This window comes from Pinus tabuliformis, chromosome X (genome assembly GCF_031772625.1).
Source record: "Pinus tabuliformis cultivar Carrire ecotype Pingquan chromosome X, CPIR1, whole genome shotgun sequence".
Classification (NCBI taxonomy): domain Eukaryota; kingdom Viridiplantae; phylum Streptophyta; class Pinopsida; order Pinales; family Pinaceae; genus Pinus; species Pinus tabuliformis.
Window position 1 is genome coordinate 1147568063 of NC_142308.1, and position 24387 is coordinate 1147592449.

Here is a 24387-nt window from a genome sequence, read left to right on the forward strand (position 1 = left end):
TAACTAATCTCTCAAAAATATTGTTCTTTATGAGTATCACTCTTATAAGCTATATATTGAAATAATCAGAATATTTTCAAAACTATTAACAATAGTCATCCTACTGATAACCCCCACAAATTTATGGATAATTATCGAAATCAGTGATTGAATGTGTTTTACTAAATTATCAGAATAAATCTTTCAACAATTTCTTGTTCACTTATGTGCTCAACAGGACAATCCTTGTAGATAAAGTGAGGAAAGGAGTCTTAGTGACAATTCAATCAATACTTGGATAATGAATGTTTTTTATAATTAAGATCAATTAATGGAATTACTTTAGTACACTCCCAACAGAAATTTTCGCTCCTCCTATCATTAATCAAGCCACAATGTTGAACCCTTCAACTTTGATACCACTTGTAACATCTTCTCTATCTTAACTTACCGGAACAAAATAATCTATTTACTTTTAACCTAAATTAGACATATTCTCACCCTCATGAGTTTTATTATTAATTTATCTAACTATCAATGCTTAGACACTTCAGAACAATTTCTAAACATATATTTATGATTCTTTGTTCTTATTCAGTGTATGCAACAAGGTCAACCACTCTTATAAAATTATTACTTCATGAGGTGTAGACACACATATCATCCTAGGCATATTCCTAGCGTATGTCATATGGTTCATTGTGATAATTATATATATAATGTGGTTGGCATTTTTCCGTAAGGGAGATATCTTTAAAAAAGTATTTTTCAAGTTTAGGCCCATAATATTGTTATGGTATTGGATGTTATAATATGAATTATGTGACTTAGTTCACGAGTGGACCAACGAACTCCTGCTTGTCAAGTTGTCTATATTACGTGTGACTGATGTAGTACTAATCTCAATCTACACATTGGATGATCCAATGGTGTGGATTATAAAGTTGACTTGAACGGTGTAGATGAGAGGAGGGGTTACGAAAGTAACTACCTTCTGGCACCGCCTAAGTTCATTTGCAATCTTCACTTCAAAGGAAAATGCTCTACAGTTGTAATCTTTCCTGAAGGTTTGGGCCATGGGAAACATTTAGGTAAGGTTGCAATTATAGTCATGGAAAGACTCATTAAATTGTTCCCTTCATTATTCTCATACCTACCTACTGAAACCTTGTCAAATTTTCATCACGTAGAGTAATGTCTCACCAGGAGTTACTGAGTCTAGAAGAAAAACTATACTTCCTGATCCATTATTATTACTTCTGGGTTATCCAGGAAATCTCTTGGGATCCCTCTTGTAGGATTTCTACAGTGGGATGTTCAAGCCACTTGCAAGTAATTACTCTTATAATTTTCCATTTCCTTAGATTAAGAGTTCTATGAATTTTGCTAAGATTTTTCTAATACAATCATTGTTCTATGTTCAAGGTATGCTTAGGTAAACCCTCTTGATGTTGAGAATGTTTTTGGAAATTCCTCTGAGGATGCGAATAGTGTGACGAGTTTACCAACTCTAACATGGTTATGACTATATTTCAAGGCGCAATATTCATTGCCTTCTATGGGAGTAACTTCAAAGGGGTTCGAAGTTATTATCCCGCTATCCAAAGGGTTTACAATCAACAATGTCTAACCTGTAGGATATACGAACATCCTATGAGATTATCTGGTTATTCTAGTCTTCAAGGATGAGGGTTTCAATGTCAATTATTTTCCTGTTTTTTATGAGGAACTGCTTGTGTTATTCAGTACTCAAATCATTTAGTTACAGATTGAATCTTTTGGTCACCTGTTAACACGATTTCTCCATGGTTTTTCCACATACATATATTTTTCTTTTAGTAAATTGTTTCATTCTTACCATTTCATGCCCCTTCAGTGTGTGGTCAAATATTGACTTCAAATCGTTCATAGTTGTTTTCACTTGTTAGAATTCTCTTAGAGGCGGGATAACTATGTCATTTTGAGGGTTTCTCCTTTCTTTTTAACAATCCTACTACCTGAAATCTAGGTTCTCACAAGGTTCCTTCTATTATATTTATTATGGAGGCTTATTTAATTATAGTCTGAAACCCAGTTCATCCTTTGCTAAGATTGTTAGGGTTTCATACCTTTGCTAGTTGGTCTATTTTCAAGCATCATTATTCTAAAATTTTTGTTACATATATTAATTGATTTCCATTTACATATTGTGGCCATTAAGACCCATGTCAAGCACTTAATACAAATTACTTGTATATTTATTTCAACATGTTGGTAACAAGACTTGAACTTTTATAATAAATTTTGTGAACATGCCTGGATGCTTTATTATTACAATCATGTACTTAAAATTATTATGTTTCTTTGGAACAAAACGAGGTTGTATATGTTATGGATTTCATAGATTTTACAGTTTTATTTTCCTTAATAGTGTTATTTATTATAGGTACATGTATGATTACTAGTTTTACTTCACCCATAATCTACATAATGACTTGTCCATTTAAGATATTGATTCCATGAAGAACAAGGTTGTATATGGAATGGGGATTTAGCTTCACTGGAAGCTAACCCCAATCCCACACAACGCCATGTTATAATTTATCCATTCTACATTCTTCAATATTCTTTTAGACTAGTATAAAAAACTTCTAGTATCAATTTCCAGAGTACACTACCTAGTTCTGTGAGCATATTTTCAATCATAGTATACACAATAGCTTTACGTTTCTGTAAATATGCTACAGGTTAAATCCAATTTTATTTCCGCAGTAATAAACATAGTAATGAACGCATTACCAAACAGAAAGATAAATTTATCTTAACACTTATTTGTGTTTCTATTCTTTCTTACTTAAGTCTTCCACATTCCACAGAAATAACTTACAGAAATAATTTCTAGAAGTAGATTAGATAAATTCATAGAAATTCTTTCCATCCTACACAGAAATACTTATCTATAAAATGCTAGTTAGGTTGCCATTGGAAATTACTAAGGAAGGGAGAATTCTCCTCCCAACCATTGAGACTGGTATCACCTCGAGCGCCCCCCCCCCCCCCCACTCCCCACCTCTGCCTACCCCCAAGTTGATTTCCCCTTCAGGACAATCTTTCTTAGATAGGGACCAAATCAAGTTGCAACAGAAATTCCACTGGCCCCAGCCAATGCAAGAATTTATGTTTAGAGCTTTCATAGGCTCTCAAGCATGTACAGAAATTTCAATGGTCACAACCACCTCAATAATTTATCTATGGAAGTGTCTTACCTTACCTCAACAATGTCCTGTCTTGGTAATAAGTTTCCTTCTCCTCTTTCTTGATTGTCTTGGGTTCCTCTCCACCCTCTTCGCTCTCTCTTTTCCCAACTGAGATATTTATCTCTAGGGAGTGGATTAACTGTCCATTAACTACCTTATGGGTAAATTCTCATTTAGAATTTTCACCTTCCCATAATTCCTTGACTGACCATAACTAATCTCATTAATTTAATAAAATAAAATATGTGTTTCTAACATTTTATCAGACCTTCTTTGGCCCATAGTCTGCCAATTACCTTTTAGTAAAATTAATCTAGAATATTTAATTACTAACTGAGAGGTGTTACAAAACCATATTAACTAATACTAAGAAAAGAAATGAATCAAGATGAACTACATGATCACTATGAATCACCACCACTCTAACTAAATTTATAAGTTACAATATTATATTTTTAATATTATGTATTTTTCAAAATTGTTACTTAAAACAACCAATAATTATAGAGCTTTCACTACAACAACTAGATGTTTCCAATAAAGTTGGAACTGTAGCGATGCAACATTCTCCTATAGTGTCTTTTGTAAATCCTTATAACTACTAATTCTGAAAAAAGATTATAAATTTTAAATATGTCTATGGTGCTTAAGGATGAGCCCCTTTCCTCGAGACAGGACATTGCATATCTTATGTTATGACATTCCAAGGAGTTTAAAACAGGTTGGGAACATTCTAGATCCTGCGAGGATGCCATTAGATGTTTTCGGACATCCAGGTTGTTGCCATTTTGTCTCTGGCTAATTTCGGTGACTATGGCCCTACACGAATATAATTGGGGATGTTTGATCATTGACTGGCCCCATTTTGATTAAGGTTAAAAAAAAATTAGAAACCCCATTGGTGTGCACTATTTCCCACATGAATAGGTTTTCAAGCATTAACCTAAACCTCATTCCCTCGTGCCCCTTTTGTTTTGTCCTCCAAGAACCATCACATTTGCTTGTTCACCTTCTGTCTTTAATGAAAATCCATACAACTCCAGCAAATGAATACCCTTTCAATTCCAACAAATGTAGACCTACTCAGTTGCATTCCCTCATTCAGTCTTGACACAAACTAACCTAGCAAACCAACGCAACTCCATTTTCATATTGAATGCATTTCCATTCACTGCTTTAGCAAATTGATGCAACTCTAGTTTAACGTGAGTCCAATTTCATGTAACATTTTCGGTTCCAACATATAGGGTTCTCAGTTCTCTTCAGTTTGATCTTGCCCTCATTTTCATACCCTTGCATTACATGATGAGACAACCCACTCTGATGAAATAGCAGGTTTTCACCAATATTTTTCGGAAATCACAAAAAACCGTAGGCTTTGTAGTCCTCCTTGATTAACAATAACTTTGGAGTCCTCCTTGATGAGCAATGAAGCAATAGGCCTCTGCTCTTCTTCTATCATAGAGGTATGTTATTTTAATTTCTTAAGTTTTTATATGTGTTAAAAATTAAATATTAAGGTTTAATGTTATATTTTGGTTATCTTTCTTAAAACTATTTTTAATTCTTAATTATATTACTAATAAATACTATAATATAAATATATTAATATTTCATTTAAATCTAGCTTTAATCTTAATTGTTTCTTAAACTTTTAGCTTGAACATTTTTGTTTATGAAATCATCTTATAAATTTCCAAATGGATAACTCTTCTCCATCTCCTCAATGTAATATGAGGACCTCCAAATATAATCACCATTTTGAGTCAATTTCAAAATTAGTTTTTTCTACAATTAATGTGAAGAAACCTTTGTTGCAATTTATGAAAAGGATCACTAAAAACAAGAGGAAAAATAGTGGTGGTTCAAAGAAATGGTTATGCAGCTTCTGCAATCGTGTATTTAACGAAATCTACACTAGACTTTGCCATAATTTGTTGGTTATTCTAGGGGAAGGAGTAAAATTATGCAATTGCACAATGGAAAGAAGAGCTCAAATGATTAAACTTCATATGGATGCCATAGGTGCTACTACTTTTGCAGAGATAAGTGTAGGACAATTTTTCCATTTTTACGAAGTGAAGAGTTCCTAGCTAAATGGAGTCTTCTCAAGGAGAAACCAATGGCTATGATGAAGTTGATTCAATTAGGTGTTCTAGTAGCATTACTTCTAGCAAGAAAGTTGTTGTCATAGAAATTTTTAATATGCAACACAGGGAGGAGATGGAAGATGCTACCCATTATCTTCTCTAGAATGAGATGATGAGGAAAATCATTATTGCTATCCCATCTTTTCAACCATTTGGTTTCAATAAAATGAGAGCAACCATTTTAGATAGAGGGGTAAAAAAGATTCAAGGGTTGATGGAAAGTATTTAAACAACATGGGTTGCTTATGGGTTTTCAATCATCATGGATGATTGGACAAATATTCAACAAGGAACTTTGTTCAAGATCATTGTGAATTTTCCAAGCCGGTCATATTTCTTAAGTGAAATTAATTTTATTTGAAGGATGAAGGATGAAAGTTTTGAGTTTGAGGAATTGAAGGATACAATGGAAGATATTGGTCCTACAAATGTATTTGAGGTTATCAAAAATTTTGCACCAATTTATTGGACTATGGGGTTAATGGTATTAATCCAAAGCTGTATGTAGAGAGGGAAGGTAGAGTTGCACCAATATATTTTCTGAATGTGAAACAAGGGTATATTAATGCCATATAAAATATTTATACACTAGATAAAGAAATCGTAATTCAAGAACAATTTCTTTCCTTTGCAATGTTTAGTAGTCCATGGTGGAGGATGTATGAGGATAAAAATAAAAAAATTGTGCTCTATCTATGATTTTACTATCGTAGGTTTCTAGTTCCTTAGTTATAGAAATGAGCTAGTCCACATATAGTTTTATCCTCTCTATTAGGAGGCATAGAGTTACCTCTAACATAGTGGAAAAACTACTTTGTGTGCATAGTAGTCTTCCCCTTCTTACAAGGAAAGCACCAAAGTATTTATAGGGACTAATAACACAATGCTATATAGATCCAAATTATGCTCCCCATATTGATGATGAGGTGCATTGTACATATCTTGAGACAAGGTTAGTAAATGTTCCATTAGATGACATTGAGTTGTAGTTGCAGGGCATTGATGATGATAAGGGAGAAGGAAACAAGGTTCATGCATTTTTGGATAGGCTTATTCCAAAAGATCTAAAATTATGATTATCTTCAACTTCATGATATTATGTTGATTGAATGAAGGATTCCATTTTTTATTTATTTTGAGGCATTTTTCTATTTTCCACTCAAACTATTTATTATTTTTAGCATTTTACAATTTTGTACTAGTATGCATGTTTTTCCTGACTTTAGAAATTAGATATATTAAACAAAACTAGATATATTAATCAAATTATGTTGATTCTTGAATCTCATATTCCTAAACCCTTCTTATTATAGATTCATATCATTATAAATTTATAATTTATATGTGATTTTTCTATGTTTATTTTAATATTGTATTTTTTATTGAATTTTTGACATGATCACATACACAATGCTTAAATTCAAGGTTTGTAATTTTTTTTCCCGAAAAAAGAAAAATGGGAAAAAAAATTATAATTCCTTACTGAAAATATACATTGTGATGACCACTTAGGTTTGGTCCTGATAAAAGATATACAAAGGACAAAGATAAGAAAAAAGCCACTATGTCCTTCAAACAACTTTGGAGCCATTAAAAGGATATATCCTATTTACAAAAAAACAAACATTGTAAAATCAAAATATTTTTCATACAAGAAAGCCTAAATTTCATAGAACTTCATAATCGACTCAGTCCAAAACAAAAGAACAACATTATGACTAAAACTGTATGACCATTACTTCCAATGTCTAGTCATCCAAAAATTCATCAATCTATAAAGCACTTGGTTGAATTTGTAATGCTTCCTCGAAAATGTGATCTACCAAAGTGTTCAACTCCCTCAAAATGAGTTTTATTTCAAAACTGTGAACTTTATTGGCCTCCTTATTTATTTCATAAATAATATGAAACAAATGAGCGACAATTTCAACTGCATTGTAGATCTTGTAATACCCTACATTCAATTATTGAGCAAGTTCGAAAATAATTGGTCATTTCTAATTATTGTTGGCTATATGAAAGTAGAATTTGAGAAAATTACATGATATTATGATGATTGTAAGTAATTTTTGATAAATAAAATTACTTAAACACCATTTGGTGCACAATGTAAGAATATGATGTATTATGAGTTTGTGGGAGGAACAAATGGTCATTTCTTACACAACTGATTTCACCAAGTGGTAATAAAAAATAAATTCATGTTCCCTACCTAGAGGGTGAGGAAAGATAGGTAAGGAGAAAAATAGGGCCACATAACCAATTTGGAAAAGTGGTCATATAATAGCATTAAAGTCCTAGGAAATTTTGAAATTATAAAATTACATGTGTATTAGGGAGGAAACCAGGTGTATTTTTTGAGTACACGCACTTGGAAAGACAATTGAGAGAGTTTGTTATTTTTGGGAGCACTCTAGAAGTGTTATATTACACCCTCTAAGGAAAAAGTACCATTATCATAACCAACCTAACGAAATAAGAGAGGGATAGAATTTTCCTTCACAAGCAGTGTGATAAGATTGTAGGGAAAAGACTATAAGGAGTAGCATGGTCTTAGCCATCTCCCTACAAACTCATAGTCTAATATAAGGGGAGTGTCTTGAGAAGAGAAAGACTCTTGTATGCTTGGTCACTACAATAGGGAGGAATGTGGTGCATCAAATAGTTTTGAACATGTTATTTTTATAATTTTATAATTACATATTTTATTTATAATGTATATTCCAGATTTCTATTTGTTAATAATGTGAACACTTTCATTTACATATAGTAGTGCTAAATAATATGTTTTAAATCATATATTTGGATTGAAGAAGATGTGTATGGAAGAAAAAAAAACATACAAATGAGTAGTGCTTAGAGTAGTTATGATAATGCATAAAGCATAAGATTCTTTTATTTGAATAGTTTAGAGAAACTAAAAGATATGGGTTTTAAACTGCAATGTGTTTAGAGAAGAATAAAATATTATTTTAAATGCATAGCCTAATGAAAGTAAATTGATTTGAGCTAGATAAAGTAGAAGTGCATGAACAACAATATCCAATGTTATAGTTACTATATTATATACAATGTACACTTAAGTAGTTCAATAGAAATAGTTAGTATTACTGTATTTTTCTTCATATACATTGAACAATTCTAATTATATTAGTAGAAATTTTCTAGGTATAGGATCTCATAAAAATGATAAAATAGCCACACTAAGTAGGAAGCCAGAAGATTCATGGTCATTATTTATAGCTATAAAGTATTGGGTATTGGGTAATCCAACGCTCCTTATGTGTTTTGTGACATGTTCTTAACTGCCTCTCAAGGATTCATTAGCTTGAGTGATGCTTCCATTCACTGACACTTGAAGTTTTTGGTGTAAGGGTAATCATGATTCCAACAAGTGGTCTCAGAGCCAAAGGTTGTGAATTCAAATCACACCTTGCTTGTGCTGGGGGGGGAGATTGTTGGGCATTATATAATCCAGTGCTCCCCATGTTTTTCGTGACATGTGCTTAACTGCCTCTCAAGGATTCGTTAACTTTGGTAATGCGTTCGTTTACTAACACCTACAGGTTTTGGTGTAATGGAAATCGTGATTCCAACATAAAGAGATCATTTAAAATAATACAAACTATTGAAGCATAAAAATACGAAAGAAAGGGGGGCATGTTGATAAACCTAGCGCAATAATGATTAGGATATTTCATTTATTGATAATTGCATGTGATATACTTTTACTTCTTGGATTATGGTCTTCTCTTTGTTATGTTATTAATGTGCTCCTTTCCTCAAGACAATTATCAAACAAACAATAGAAGACAAGAGACAGAGTATGTAGGCTTGTCAGTCAGGGCCAAAACTTCTCACTCTTTGAGAGGGAAACCCAATCAGAAATTCCTCTTATAGATATTCAATTGATGAATACCATTACCATGATAAATACCCTTGAATCTAGTGTCCTCCCATGATCCTTGTCACTAACATCTTCTTCAATGATGCTCTTCTTCTCGCCTTCCTTTCTCTTCTTGTGCTCAACTTCTTCCCTTCTCGATCTTGTCTTCCTTAGAACCTCAATATCTTCTTGTAGGCTTGCCAACCCACCAGAGAAACCCTTGCTTGTCTTCACTTCCTTTATAGTCTCTAAGAGAGATACTTCTTGACTTGGATTCTCTTAACGACATACTAGTCCGCAAAGTTCCTTTGACTACTTCTGGATACCTTCGATTATGTTATCTTCGCATGTAGAAGAACAAACTAGCCCAAAAAGACTACTTTATGACCTTTGCTATCTTTCCTCTTTGATGTGTAGATACAGAGGCTTCTTTTGGAGTGTATCTCACACTTCCTTCTTGAACTACTTCAACAAATTCATTGTTTCCAAATGAGGCCGAGTATGGGTATATATAAAAGCTTGTTCATGGCCTCCAGGCTGACATGATCCCTTGGAGGGAAGCTGAATTCATCTTCTAGATCCATCGCTTTGATATATGCCGACATTATGAGGGCTAGTGACAAGGTCTTGTAGGGTGAATTTTACATAGACAAGAATGACTCTTTACAATGTGTAACATGACTTTATGACAATGACTCTTTTATTGTTTTATGACTAGATGACAAAATTTTTAAAGGCTCTCAATGGGAGCCTTGACTCAAAAATAAAATTTCTTGGTCATGAAACCCATGATGCAAGCATTACAATAATTTTATTTTCCTTCTTTACATCTCTTTACATAAAATCACAATTACATGTCATTATGAAAACTGAGCATAGTTACACTTTTCAATACTCCCTCTTAACTAGGGAGGTTTTCATAATAGTACTTGGTCATTCTCAATATAAATAATTTCTCATAAGAAAAATTAGATTGGTAACCCATTTGTGTAGCATCATATCAACCAACATTATTACATGGCAAGGCCTTGACTAACATATCTATCTCTCCACAAGATCTGAGCTCTATGATGGCGAGACCAATTATTTATACACACTCTCATCATTTTCTCTCTCATAACATACCCTACCCAGGTATGCAAGGTGTGTTCCATGAGGACTATTCTTGTCTTATACTCCCCATCCCTCAAATAATATTGTTCCTCCATGAATACTCTTCTCTCAAATGCCCTATCTCATCCTCAAAGAGTATCAAATGCCAAATTATTACCCAATCCTCTCATTTTTCTTACCAGGTGAAGACCAGCATGATGTGTCTATCTATCACTCTCAATTAGGGAGGACATATCTATTCTAGTAAAGGAATTTACTCATTCCTACACAAGGAATATATATAAGCTCTCTCTTGCCTTAGTGTTTTCCAAGTTTCTTCTAAGTAAGAAAATTTCCAGGCTCCCTCTTAAAATAGGGATCTTTAGTAGCTCCTCGGGTGGATATGATGGGACAACCAACTCCTTGAAGAACTCCTTTATTCGATGTCATGAATTTATTCATTGTTGTGGAGTCCTCATATTTTGGGACTTATTCAAGGGCACAAACCATCCATTACTTTCATCCATTAGCCATGTCATAATTCCTTTCCTTCGAAAGTTATCCATTAGTCTTCATATGACATTGCTTCATGTTGTGCTACCTTCATCAAGCTTTCTTTTCTGGAAGGTTCCTGAATCATTCTACATGGTTCTTCATGTAAGACATTCATAGTTCTCTTCGGTAGCCCTGCATAAGCCCATCGAGATACTAGTTTATAAATAATGAGCACTTAAATCATAATTACCTTTGTGATGGTATTTCATCATGAAATCCTCTTTTAGGCATCGACATCCTGCATATATGTTGATATATCTCCCAAATATATCCATTGTCAAGGGTCTCTATGTTTTCCAGACTTCCATCAGAGTCTTCATATCTTTTCCTGAGATTTCCTAGTCAAATGTTCTTGGTATTTTGGATGTTGACTTCCTTTACCATGGTTGCATAACTTCATGATCTCTTTCTTCCTTTCTTCACACATTTCTTTCCCAGGATCTTTAGAGTTCCTCAGTTGTGAACAAACACCTCATACTTCCATATGATGACATATTATATTGATTTCATTTAATAAATATGTGACTCATGCATTATAGCATTCTTTTGAGGGAGGATATTCCTTCTTTGATCATGCCTATTAAGAGAAATGATCCATGTTGTCTGCAACCATATGACATGACTTTTGTAAAATCAAATGTAAGCATCCATACCTCATTTTTCTTTTGGATCACCCATACTTCCTACAACAACTACCTTTGAATGAAAGAACTTCACTCCCTTGATCCTCTTCATTGTCATGTTGTCATACCATCATTCTATGAATTCGACAAGATTGGAATTCTTGAAGTAACACTTGCTTTTATTTTTGATCGGCGAATCTTATAATAAAGATTCCACCAGAGAAGTTTTTAGGATCTCGCATATCCTACCGTGTAGATGTTTTCTTTTTGATAGATGTATGATAACCTCTTTTTCGAGGTGACTTCTATAAATATCCTTGAGATTTCTATGAGGTTTCCAAGAGTTATACCATACATAGTTGACTTCCATAGGTTTTTGTTCCAGACATCCATCATATTACATTTGTCGTGATCTCTTACTTCTAATGTTTTTACCATGATGCCATTGTCTAATATAGTGCATCCTATCCCATTTTAAATGCTTGCTATCTATAATTTACACAACATAAGAGTATCATTTAGTGAAGGAGATTCCCTTAGTCATAGTAGAGAGCTTTCACTTCCTCCTTCTTAGGCTTCTTTGTCTCAAGCTCTTCTACTTCTTTGGTAATATGGGCTTCTTCCTTATTTATCTTGTTATTTTCCCTTTTAAGCTTAATATAATCTCTTCAATAGTGCCCATATTATTGACGTCCATAGAATTGTACTTTAGCAATTTTCTTCTTCTTCTTTTGAGGACCAAATTTTCCAAACTTTACTTTTTTTCTTGACATAGAAACATATGCTTGATTCCGCTCATTTGATCATACGTGAGTTTTTTCTTTCATTCTAGTTTTTTCGATCTTACATGGAGACCATAGATATTGGAATGGAGTAGCTTCTTTCTTTCCATAAATACTTGAAGTAAAGTTACCCCATTCTTATGGTGGTGCATTTAATCTTACATGGAGACCATAGAATTTGGAATGGAGTAGCTTATTTCTTTCCATAAATACTTGAAGTAAAGTTACCCCATTCTTATGGTGGTGCATTTAATATCAATGCAGTTTTTGCTTTCATTCTAGTTTCTTCGATCTTACATGGATACCATAGATATTGGAATGGAGTAGCTTCTTTCTTTCCATAAATACTTGAAGTAAAGTTACCCCATTCTGATGGTGGTGCATTTAATCTTACATGGAGACCATAGATATTGGAATGGAGTAGCTTATTTCTTTCCATAAATACTTGAAGTAAAGTTACCCCATTCTTATGGTGGTGCATTTAATACCAATGTTGTCATTTCTTTATCAGACATGACTTCTCTCAGATCTTGCAATTGATCTCTTATTTCTGAAATCCTCATAAAGTATGAGGTTATTCCATCTTCCTTTGTCATATTTAGCTTGTAGAGTTCCTACCTTAATGAGATTAATCCTCCTGCGGTGCTTATGGAAAACAACTCTACTGATTTGTCATATATATCTTTTGTAGTGTCTAATTTTGATACATATGGGATAAGAGAATCTTTGATGGATTTTATGAGAATCCTCTGGGCCTTCACTTCCCCCTTCATGAATATAGAGTTAGATTGAGTCTATCCTTTAGTAGTTTGGATTATTGACCCCTTAATGTGATCCATGGCCTCATTCTCAATGAGATTTAGGTCAGTTATTTTCTTCCATGCAAAGAAGTTTGAAGCCCCAACCAATTTGTTGCTTTCTTTACAAAAAAAACATTTTGAGAATATCAAATGAAGTCATAAACTTACTTGAGTGATTGATGCTTGATTCCTAGTTAATATTTAGATTGATTGAAGATTACTCCTAAACTTGCTTGATTCCTCCTTAATATTTAGATTGATTGAAGATTACTCCTAAACTTATAAGGTTGTGAGGATTTTTTTCCCAAACAGTAACTCATTTTCCTCTCAATTTAGTTAAGGACTAACCATGATTAGTATAATCATTGAGTAGTCTTTATGTTATTAACACTGCAGAAAGAAAGGAAGGGGAGAGAAGGCATATTCTTTGCATTCTGAGTTGGGTCGGGTCAGGGCTGGGCTATTATTTCATCCTTTTGTCTCACAAAATTATATCTTGACTTGCCCGTTCTCTTAATATCACAAGAATGGGGATAGTGAAGGCGGGGTCTAGCGATATTGGCATTCATTTATTATGGGTCTCCTCGCTCTGTTGGCATTCATTTATTCTTGGTCTCCTCACTACATGACAAGCAGACAAAAAAGAGAATGATTGTTCACACAAATAAATCCGACCTTCCTTCCTCCATCACGATAAGTCATGATAAGTCAGTGTTCAACCTGTGGATTCTCCTGTTATTTCTCACTCTTTTGTCTCGCTTGTCTTTATCTCTGAACGACAGAGGGACTCTCGGATGCACTGTGTTGAAAATTTATAAAAATTCCATAATAGACAGACAAAAAAAATGCTCTGTTTTTATACTCTGTTTTAACACAGAAAACCCAGAAAATCGCTTGCTGGAAATGGTGTTTTAGCAACATAGTTTTTTTTTTTCAGTTGCTGTAAATGGTGTTTCAGCAACACAGTTTTTTTTCAGTTGCTGTAACTGGTGTTTCAGCAACGCTGCTCGTGGTGTTGCAGCAATGTAAATTTTTGACGTCAGGTATTTTTTTGGTTACGGTGTAACAGCAACAGGAAGATATTAACTTGTGTTTATTAAAAGTAAACTAACTGTTACAGGAATTTCATAAAAGATTGTTCTTTAAAAAACTTTCCTCTTGACAGAGGGATTCAACAAGGCTACTTTTAGAGACAGTTCAAGACTTAAAAAATTTCATGCTGTAAACAGAAAATACATTACTGAGTCTGCACTGCTGTATTTTGCAGAAAACAAAATACTCTGTCTCCTCTGAAAAATCAACACGCTGTTTTTGACTGTTGTGTCTGCACTTTGCATTGCTGTGACTGCACTCCTGTGCATTTACAAAACATGTTGTTGTAACACTCTGTTTCAGCTCAGAACGCTGCTGTAACACGCTACTGTAACACTCTGTTTCTTCCTTGAAACATTTTACACTGCTGTGAGTAAATACATTCATATATTCATGTTGCTGCATACATTAAAAAAAACTTCTGCACTGCTGTGCATTACAAAGAGAGCTCTGTCTCTGTTCCTCAAAAAACTTACGCACACTGCTGTGTCTACATTACATTTTTCAGATTTTTCAAAAACTGAACTTCACATCTTTTTACTTGCCGTAAAAGCAAAACTATACCTGTGAATTAAAATAAAGTAAAATTAAAATCCTACCTACATTTACCAACTACAACAATAAATTACCATCATTCCGTGAGTGACCACCATTCCGTAATAAATTGCTGTGTAATGACTGATTCAGGAAAAGACTGGAGCTGCGGCTGTTTAATGGCAGTTTCATCAATGTAGAGGTATGGCTGTTGATTCATCAGTACAGGAGTATGGCAAAGGACAGGCCCTGCAGTTGAAAATAATATTTCAACACTCCCCTTTAGTTTCAACTGCTGGGTTATCAGTCATACCCAGACATTTCCTCAAAAATTCAAAACTTTTCTGTCCCAAAGGCTTGGTTAGAATGTCTGCAACCTGCTCCTGAGTTTTGCAATGTACTAAGACAATTTCTCCATCATTTACCAACTCTCTGATATAATGAAACCTTGTGTCTATGTGTTTCGTTCTCTTATGAAACACAGAATTTTTGGATAATGCAATAGCAGAACTGTTGTCACAATAAATCACAGTTCCTTTTACCTGCTCTTGGCCTAAGCTCCTTAACATCCTTCTCATCCAGACTGCTTGACATGCTGCTGCTGTAGCTGCCACGTACTCTGCTTCTGCTGTAGACAATGCCACAATTGGCTGTTTCTTGGAAGCCCATGAAATGGCTCCTGAACCCATATGAAAAACATAACCGGAAGTGCTTTTCCGATCATCTACACTTCCAGCCCAATCACTATCAGTGTATCCAACTAAATTTGAACATTCTGAAGTAGTATATAAAATTCCAAACCTTTTGGTACCTTTGACATACCTCAGAATTCTTTTTGCTGCCTGCCAATGTGCTTCCTTTGGCCTCTCCATAAATCTGGAAATCAAACTAACAGCATACATTAAATCAGGCCTAGTTGCTGTTAAATACATAAGGCTGCCCACAATGCTTTTATACAAGCTGGGATCAAAATCCTTGCTGCTGTCCTCTCTGCTGAGCTTTAATCCTATTACTATGGGAGTGATCGCTGCCTTGCATTCTTCCATCTTAAATCTGCCCAAAACTTGATTTACATATCTTGCTTGAGATATAAAAATTCCTTTTTCATTTTGATCTACTTCTATGCCTAAGAAGTATCTCAACAAACCCATGTCAGTCATTTCAAATTCATCCTTCATGACTGATTTAAAATTCTCAATAAGATAAATATCATTTCTAGTGAAAATAACATCATCTACATACAAGACAACAATTAAAATTTTACCATCCTTTTCCTTGATGTAGACTGTGGGCTCTCCTTCACATTTGTCAAACTCATTATCCAATAGATATGAATCTATCCTGCTGTACCATGCTCTTGGCCCTTGCTTCAGCCCATAAAGAGCTTTCTTCAATTTGCACACTTTGTGCTCTTCACCCTTCTTCTCATATCCGAGAGGCTGTTCCACATAGACCTCTTCCATTAACACTCCATTTAGGAATGATGACTTCACGTCCATTTGGTAGACTTTCCATTTGTTTTGAGCTGCTATGGACAACACTGCTCTCACGATTTCCATTCTTGCTACCGGTGCGAAAGTCTCCTCATAATCTCTCCCATACTGCTGTTTGTACCCCTTGACAACCAGCATTGCCTTGTGCCTTTCTATTTTGCCTTCAACATTGCTCTTGGTCTTATAGACCCATTTCACACCAATAACTTCTTTGCCTTTTGGTAGCTCAACCAAATCCCATGTTTTGTTTCTCTCTATGGCATTCATCTCCTCATCCATAGCTTCTATCCATTTTCTATCTTTAATAGCTTCTTCAAAATGAATAGGATCATCAACATGACAATACAAGGCAAACAAAGAATTCATTCCTTCATCATAAATGTCACTTAGATTTCTAAATTTCTTACCTCTTTCACTTGGTGTGCAAGTGCTTGAAGATGCACTTGAATTTCCTCCTTGTGGTGTGCTTGGAGAAGCACTTTCATTTATCCTCAATGGTGTTCCTTGCTGTCCTTGTGTTGGTGCTGCTATTTGGGGATTCATTTCAGCCACCTCCTCTTCATCTTCATCATGAGACAAACAGTTTTTAATGTTCACTGTTTTCTCTATGCTTCCATCCCAAGCTTCCTCTTCAATGAATTGAACATCCCTACTCACAAAAAACTTCTTGGTAGATGGAATGTACAGCCTGTAGGCTTTGGATTCATCACTGTATCCAATGAAGATGCATTTCTCCCCTTTGCTGTCCAACTTCCTCCTTAGCTGATCTGGTATGTGTGCATAGGCCACACACCCAAAAACTCTCATGTGGGTGACTCCTTGCTTTCTCCCACTCCATGCCTCTTCTGGCACTTTGTTCAAGACTGTTTTTGTAGGACACCTGTTCAATATATAAACTGCACAATGTACAGCTTCAGCCCAATACTCATTTGGCAAATGCTTTGCCTTCAACATGCTCCTTGCCATCTCCATGATGGTTCTGTTTTTCCTTTCAGCAACTCCATTTTGCTGCGGAGTGTACCGAGTTGTGAACTGTTTATGTATTCCATTTTCTCTACAAAATTTTAGGAATTCATTTGAGATATACTCACCTCCTCTATCAGTTCTCAATACTTTTATGTGCAGCCCGCTTTGGTTCTCCACAAGTGCTTTGAAATTTTAGAATTTCTCAAAGACTTCACTTTTGTTCTTGAGGAAATATATCCAAGTCTTTCTTGTAAAATCATCAATGAATGTCAAGAAATATAGGCTACCAGCTAATGATGGAGCTTGCATTGGTCCACACAAATCTGAGTGGATAATCTCTAAGGGTGTCTTTGCCCTTATGCTCTTCCCTGATGGAAAACTTTCTCTGTGTTGTTTTCGCAAAATGCAGCCTTCACATAGGCTGTCCAGTTTCTCTATCAATGGTAATCCCTTTACCATTCCTTTTCTGCTCAATAGGTTTAGACCTCCAAAATTTAGATGCCCGAATCTCAAGTGCCATAACCAGTTCTCATCCTTTGGCACGCTTTGGAAGGCCTCTTAGGTGACTGCTGCCATTTCCTTCTTGTTCTTCAAGTCTACCCTGATTCGGAGAGGGAACATCCTGTTCCTTGTCATCTTCACTTCAGCAATGCATCTTTTGCTGGGTGGGATGTCCATGATGGTGCACACATCATTTACAAAGTAAACATTGTAACCCCTTTGGATAAGCTGTCCAACACTCAATAGATTACATCTCATTCCGGGAACATAGTAGACATCTGCTATGGTTTTCCTTTCTCCTTGCTTTGTAAATATTTTTACCTCCCCTTTTCCCATAATAGACACTTTACTATCATTTCCTAGTGTGACCTCTGATTTCAAATTCTGATTTAAGGCAGAAAAGAGGGCTATATTCCCTGTCATATGGTTGCTGCAACCTGAGTCTAAAAACCATATGTCCTCACTATGTGTTTCAGCCATGTTACAAGCCAACAGGACATTTTCTTGACTACTGTTTTCTCTTGTAACATTTGCATTTTGTCTGTTGTTCATATCATGCTGTTTCTTTCTACAATCACTAGCATAATGTCCATACTTTTTGCAATAATAGCATTGAACATTAGATTTATCATACCTTTGTCCTTGAGCATGATGTTTTCCTCCTTGTTGGCTGTTGCCTTGGCCTTGGTTCTGATTTGTATTGCTGCCTCTTCCTTGTGCATTTGCTGGGCTGTTCCTTCCACCTCTGTTCTGGCTTCTGCCTCTTCCTCTTTTGTTTCCTCTGCCTTGACCTCTTCCTCTTCCAAAGGACATCTGGGTCTTGAAGGCTTGCTCAAGGGATGAGTTTTCCTTCCTACTCAACCTCTGCTCATGTGTTATCAGTGATGCATGTAGCTCATCAACTGAATAGTTTGAGAGATCCTTTTTCTCTTCAATGGTGGTGACTATGGCATCAAACCTTGAGGGTAAGACCCTCAATATTTTCTCCACTATTCTTTTATCTTCAATGGTTTCTCCATGAGTTCTCATTTGTGTGATTACACCAATCACATGAGTGAAGAATGATTCAATGTTGTCTGACTCCTTCATTTTCAAGTTCTCAAAATCCTTTCTCAGCAATTGTAGTTTTGCTGTCTTCACTCTCTCCATGCCTTGATAGGCTGTCTTGAGGGTTTGCCATGCTTCATTTGATGTTTTAGCTGCTGCTATCCTTGGAAATATACTCTGGTCTACTGCTAGATGCAACAATAAAGTGGCCTTTGCATCCTTCTTCCTATTGCTCTTCAGCTGATCCTTCTCTCCCTGAGTTAATGCATTGAACTCAGTTTCATCTGCTGGTTCTTCAAAACCATCTTCAACTATTTCCCATAAATCTTGAGAGGCAAACAGGGCTCTCATAGTTATTGACCAGTAGTCATAGTTCTTCCCATTAAACTGTGGGACCTGGGTGTTAAACATACCCATACCAGTGCTTGTGCTAGCCATTCTTTCAATACTTGACTGTGTAAAAAAAACTGACTGTCTTCACTCTGCTGGTGAAGTTGCTACAGCAATAAACCCTTCCTTCAGCTTCTTTGACACTTCAAAGAGCCTGGACTGGCTCTGATACCATGTTGAAAATTTATAAAAATTCCATAATAGACAGACAAAAAAAATGCTCTGTTTTTATACTCTGTTTTAACACAGAAAACCCAGAAAATCGCTTGCTGGAAATGGTGTTTCAGCAACACAGTTTTTTTTCAGTTGCTGTAACTGGTGTTTCAGCAACACAGTTTTTTTCAGTTGCTGTAACTGGTGTTTCAGCAACGCTGCTCGTGGTGTTGCAGCAACGTAAATTTTTGACGTCAGGTATTTTTTTGGTTACGGTGTAACAGCAACAGGAAAAGATTAACTTGCGTTTATTAAAAGTAAACTAACTGTTACAGGAATTTCATAAAAGATTGTTCTTTAAAAAACTTTCCTCTTGACAGAGGGATTCAACAAGGCTACTTTTAGAGACAGTTCAAGACTTAAAAAATTTCATGTTGTAAACAGAAAATACATTACTGAGTCTGCACTGCTGTATTTTGCAGAAAACAAAATACTTTGTCTCCTCTGAAAAATCAACACGCTGTTTTTGACTGCTGTGTCTGCACTTTGCATTGCTGTGACTGCACTCCTGTGCATTTACAAAACATGTTGCTGTAACACTCTGTTTCAGCTCAGAACGCTGCTGTAACACGCTACTGTAACACTCTGTTTCTTCCTTGAAACATTTTACACTGCTGTGAGTAAATACATTCATATATTCATGTTGCTGCATACATTAAAAAAAACTTCTACACTGCTGTGCATTACAAAGAGAGCTCTGTCTCTATTCCTCAAAAAACTTACCCACAGTGCTGTGTCTACATTACATTTTTCAGTTTTTTCAAAAACTGAACTTCACATCTTTTTACTTGCCGTAAAAGCAAAACTATACCTGTGAATTAAAATAAAGTAAAATTAAAATCCTACCTACATTTACCAACTACAGCAATAAATTACCATCATTCCGTAATAAATTGCTGTGTAATAGACTGGAGCTGCGGCTGTTTAATGGCAATTTCATCATCAATGTAGAGGTATGGCTGTTGATTCATCAATACAGGAGTATGGCAAAGGACAGGCCCTGCAGTTGAAAATAATATTTCAACACACTGTATAGCACAGTACTGCTTCCCACACTCCTGAAATCTCTAATTTTCTACCACACTTCCAACACTACGAACGCGCAACAGTGGGAGATTTGAAGATTGACGCGTTGATGGAATCTAGTTTTTAGTCCTTTTTAGTCCTCCCTTCTATAAAAAGCTTCCCTGGCTTAGCCCTTGTTAAGCAAACAAGCAACAATTTAATCTCGAACAGCGATTTCGTTTCTTTTTGAATGGCAGTGGGAGTGAGCAGGGCATGGAGATATGAGGTGTTTCTGAGCTTCAGAGGTTCAGATGTCAGAAAAGGCTTCGTAGATCACCTCTATAGAGCCCTCACGGTTAACAAAAAAATCCCTGTGTTCCATGATGGCCATCAACTCAGGAAAGGGGAGGATATTAATGCGACTCTAAAGCATGCCATTGAGTGCGGTCGAATTAGGATTCCTCTTTTCTCCCCACAGTACGCATCCTCTGTGTGGTGCCTCAACGAAGTCTCCCTAATAGCAACACAGGAGCACGGGAGGGCCATCCCTCTGTTTTACAAAGTGGCTCCATGGCAGGTCCGTCACCCGGAGAGATCCGGAAACCCATTTGCCAAGTCTTTCGAAGACCATGAGAATAGCGGAATTCACACACCAGAAGATATTGAAAGATGGAAAGGTGCTGTGTTGAGAGTGTGCCTGGACACTCGCCGACACAAACGGGTGGGTTGATCACTAGATTAGGTTTTGTCACTCCCCCTAATTCTTTTCATATCTGTTTGCTTGGTTGCTGTTTTAAACAACAAAAAGATGCTATGTGAGTGCACCGATGGGTTTTGAGTTTCGTTTGATCCATCCGTTATTGCAACTGCGTGCAGATACGAAGCGTTGTTGGTTAAGCGTGTGGTTGAGGATGTGGTTGCACAACGCAAAAGAGGGTGGCGGCAAGATTAAGAATTAGCAGTTACACCTCTTAAATAAATTGCGTCGTATGATCGAGCCTTGGTTAACTCTCGCATGCGGTCCTTGCAGTTTCACATGGTGAAGTGACCTGTACCTGGAACCGTTGCAACTGTTTAGATGTTTTGAAGAAACATTTTACCATTTTCGTAGAAGTAGATGTTCAAAATGATAAACATTCAATTACAAGGATTAAAGATAAGCCCAATCCAATAACATATATGGAAGGCTGTCAATAAAAAATATGTAACAATATTTGAGTTATTTACAATGTTTGGTTGCTTGGTTCTTATCGGTCGCTGTGTATTTCTTTTTATAAAATCACGATAAAAAGTTTCATAAATCATTACAATCTTTATTGAAGTACACCCTTTGAAACAAGATGAACTTCAAAATCAACAACAAAATGAACTATTTCTAATATTAAAGTAAACTCGTTTCATTATAAATATTATTACTATATTGGTCATTCCGTTGTCCTGGGATGGTTTTTGAAAAAGCATGAAGGTATTGAAATCCTTATATTACTGACTATTAAAATCATTTTTTCCCTTTTCTTTGGGTGGGTTTCCATTGAAATATAAAAATAGGATATAAAATATTTTATAATAAGTTAATTTTATATATATATATATATATATATATAATAAATGTCAAATGTGATTTTCCCTTTAAATGAAAAGTTATAATAATTAAATATTTTTAGATAGGTTTACAAAAAAGTTAATAAAAAATAAATTTTATATTAATATATAACTTCATGAAATTTTAATTATATTTTAAACTAAGAATATTAATTATATTACTATTATATTTAAAAACTTTAATTATTATTGTAAATATATAATAATTATATATATATATATATATATTAAAATTAGTAATTTATTTGATATTCATGGAACATATCAATTATAAATTTACTTATTTTTAAAATAAAATATTAACAATTACTTTATAAAATAATAAAATCATGTAATAAACCTTTTTTTCACATAAATTAAGTGTATTAGAATTCTTTTATACACATATAAATTAATCATACATATACAAATTAGGCTTTGTTTATAAAAAAATAAATATTTATGATATAAGAAAAGATTATAAATAGTATAACTTCTTTTTTCTATTATATTCGATCATTAGAGTTTGTAAGAGAATAAATATGTGTGATATAAAAGGTCCATAAATAATATATTGAAATTATTATAAATATTTATTTATAATGTAGGAAAGTTTATAAATAATGTATTAAAATTTTTAATTATTTATTATTGGATTTGTAAAGATCGTGTAACTATAATGATAATATTTTAAGTTATTTTAATATGGTAACGTTTGATATTTTTGTAATAATTTTTAAAAATAGATTATTTATGGAAAACTTAATATTAAATATAAAATATAATGGAAAGATAATTCATAATATTTAAAAATATAGAATTAAAAATAATTAAATACTTTAAAAATAAACTAAAAAGAAATCAATTATTTAAATATTTAAATTAATGATTATTATTATTTCAAAAAATTCAATAATAACTAATTATAATATATATTAAATAAAATTATTTTAAAACTTATTAACCAGAAAAGAGGAGATAAAAAGCTATATCTATGTAGGGATACATAAACAATATATCGCACATTATTATATAAAGAGGTGTTCCACAATCCAATTTTGGAGAGATGATGGGGAGATATTGTTTAACATGATGTGTTATATAAGAAGAAAACAAGTGTTCTCATAAACCAATTAGAACAAAGTATGAGAGAAATGTTCTAATAATACATTATATGGAACATTAGACAAAAAACATTAATAATAATTTAATATAATTCTGAATCTATAAATAAAAAGTAAAAATAATACATTGATTCAATTCAAATTGTTGTCTTGTAATTTTATCTTTATTAATAAAAATTACAAACAAATTTTTTGAAAATTAATTATAATATACATATCACGTTAAAAATGATTTTAAATAATAATGATTTATATCCAACACTATATGTTTCTATACATATAATTTATAAATATAAAAAAAATTAACAATTTTTTTTAACATACATATAATTTAAAATATATATATATATATATATAAATGTGAGATATAAGTAATGCTTTTACAAGTAGATAACCACTAAAAATTAGTGTAATATTTTTAATGGATAATAACAGTAAATACTAAAAACATAAATTAAAAATAACCATTAAAATTAAAAACCAATCACTTAATTTATAACACTATAGAGAATAAACAGAATAATTGAGTAATTTTATTAAAATTGAAATTTAAGTACATAATGAGTAAAAACAATAAAACCTAAACTTGTTACGCAAGCTATACAAAACCCACATGAAATCTCGATGATCCAATCACTATCCACCCTTTTCTGCCTCAGTAAAGATATTATATTATATTATATTATATTTTATATATATATATATATATATATATATATATATATATATATATATATTATTAGATTAATATTATATATTATTAATACTATTATATTTAAAAGATTTAGCAGTTGCACCGGCTTGTATTCATGTGATATCTGGTTGATTTCCAGAACTGCTCCGACTGATAACACATAAGGCTAATCAAAGGGGATTTGAATTTGTAATTACATGGTTGACAAAGATATTATATCACGAAAATGGTAATTCGAGCTACCTCTCATATCACGAAAATAGTAAATCTAGCATTGTTATATAAAAATTTGTATTTTATTTAAAATTTGAAATTTACAAGTGTATAAATTAAAAATTTTGAAAAATAAAAATAGTTTTTATTGAGTTGAGAGGTTTATTTTACAGTTCAGTGTGATGTGTAATACTCTCTGTTCTTCATCAAAGTAGAAATTTTACTTATATAGACCAAAATAAAAAATAAAAATAAAAAAATTTAAATAACTATACAAAACATTTAAATAATATAAATTCATAAAAAAATTACATTAAATCCATATTTAAAATAAATGTATCACAATTATATATATAGATATAATTAAAAACTAAAAAATACCCTAATAATTACATTGTGTTTTTTCGCAGAAAAACTTAATCGCATATGCG

General features: G+C 33.6%; 1 protein-coding gene across 1 annotated transcript; it reads left to right on the top strand.

The window, feature by feature from the left end:
• Window positions 1-20594: 20594 nt before the first annotated feature.
• LOC149143949 (TMV resistance protein N-like) lies at window positions 20595-21074 on the top strand. Its single transcript, XM_089451996.1, has one exon. It carries the CDS (start codon window positions 20595-20597, stop codon window positions 21072-21074), a length of 480 nt encoding a protein of 159 aa, XP_089308122.1.
• The last annotated feature ends 3313 nt before the right edge of the window (window positions 21075-24387 follow it).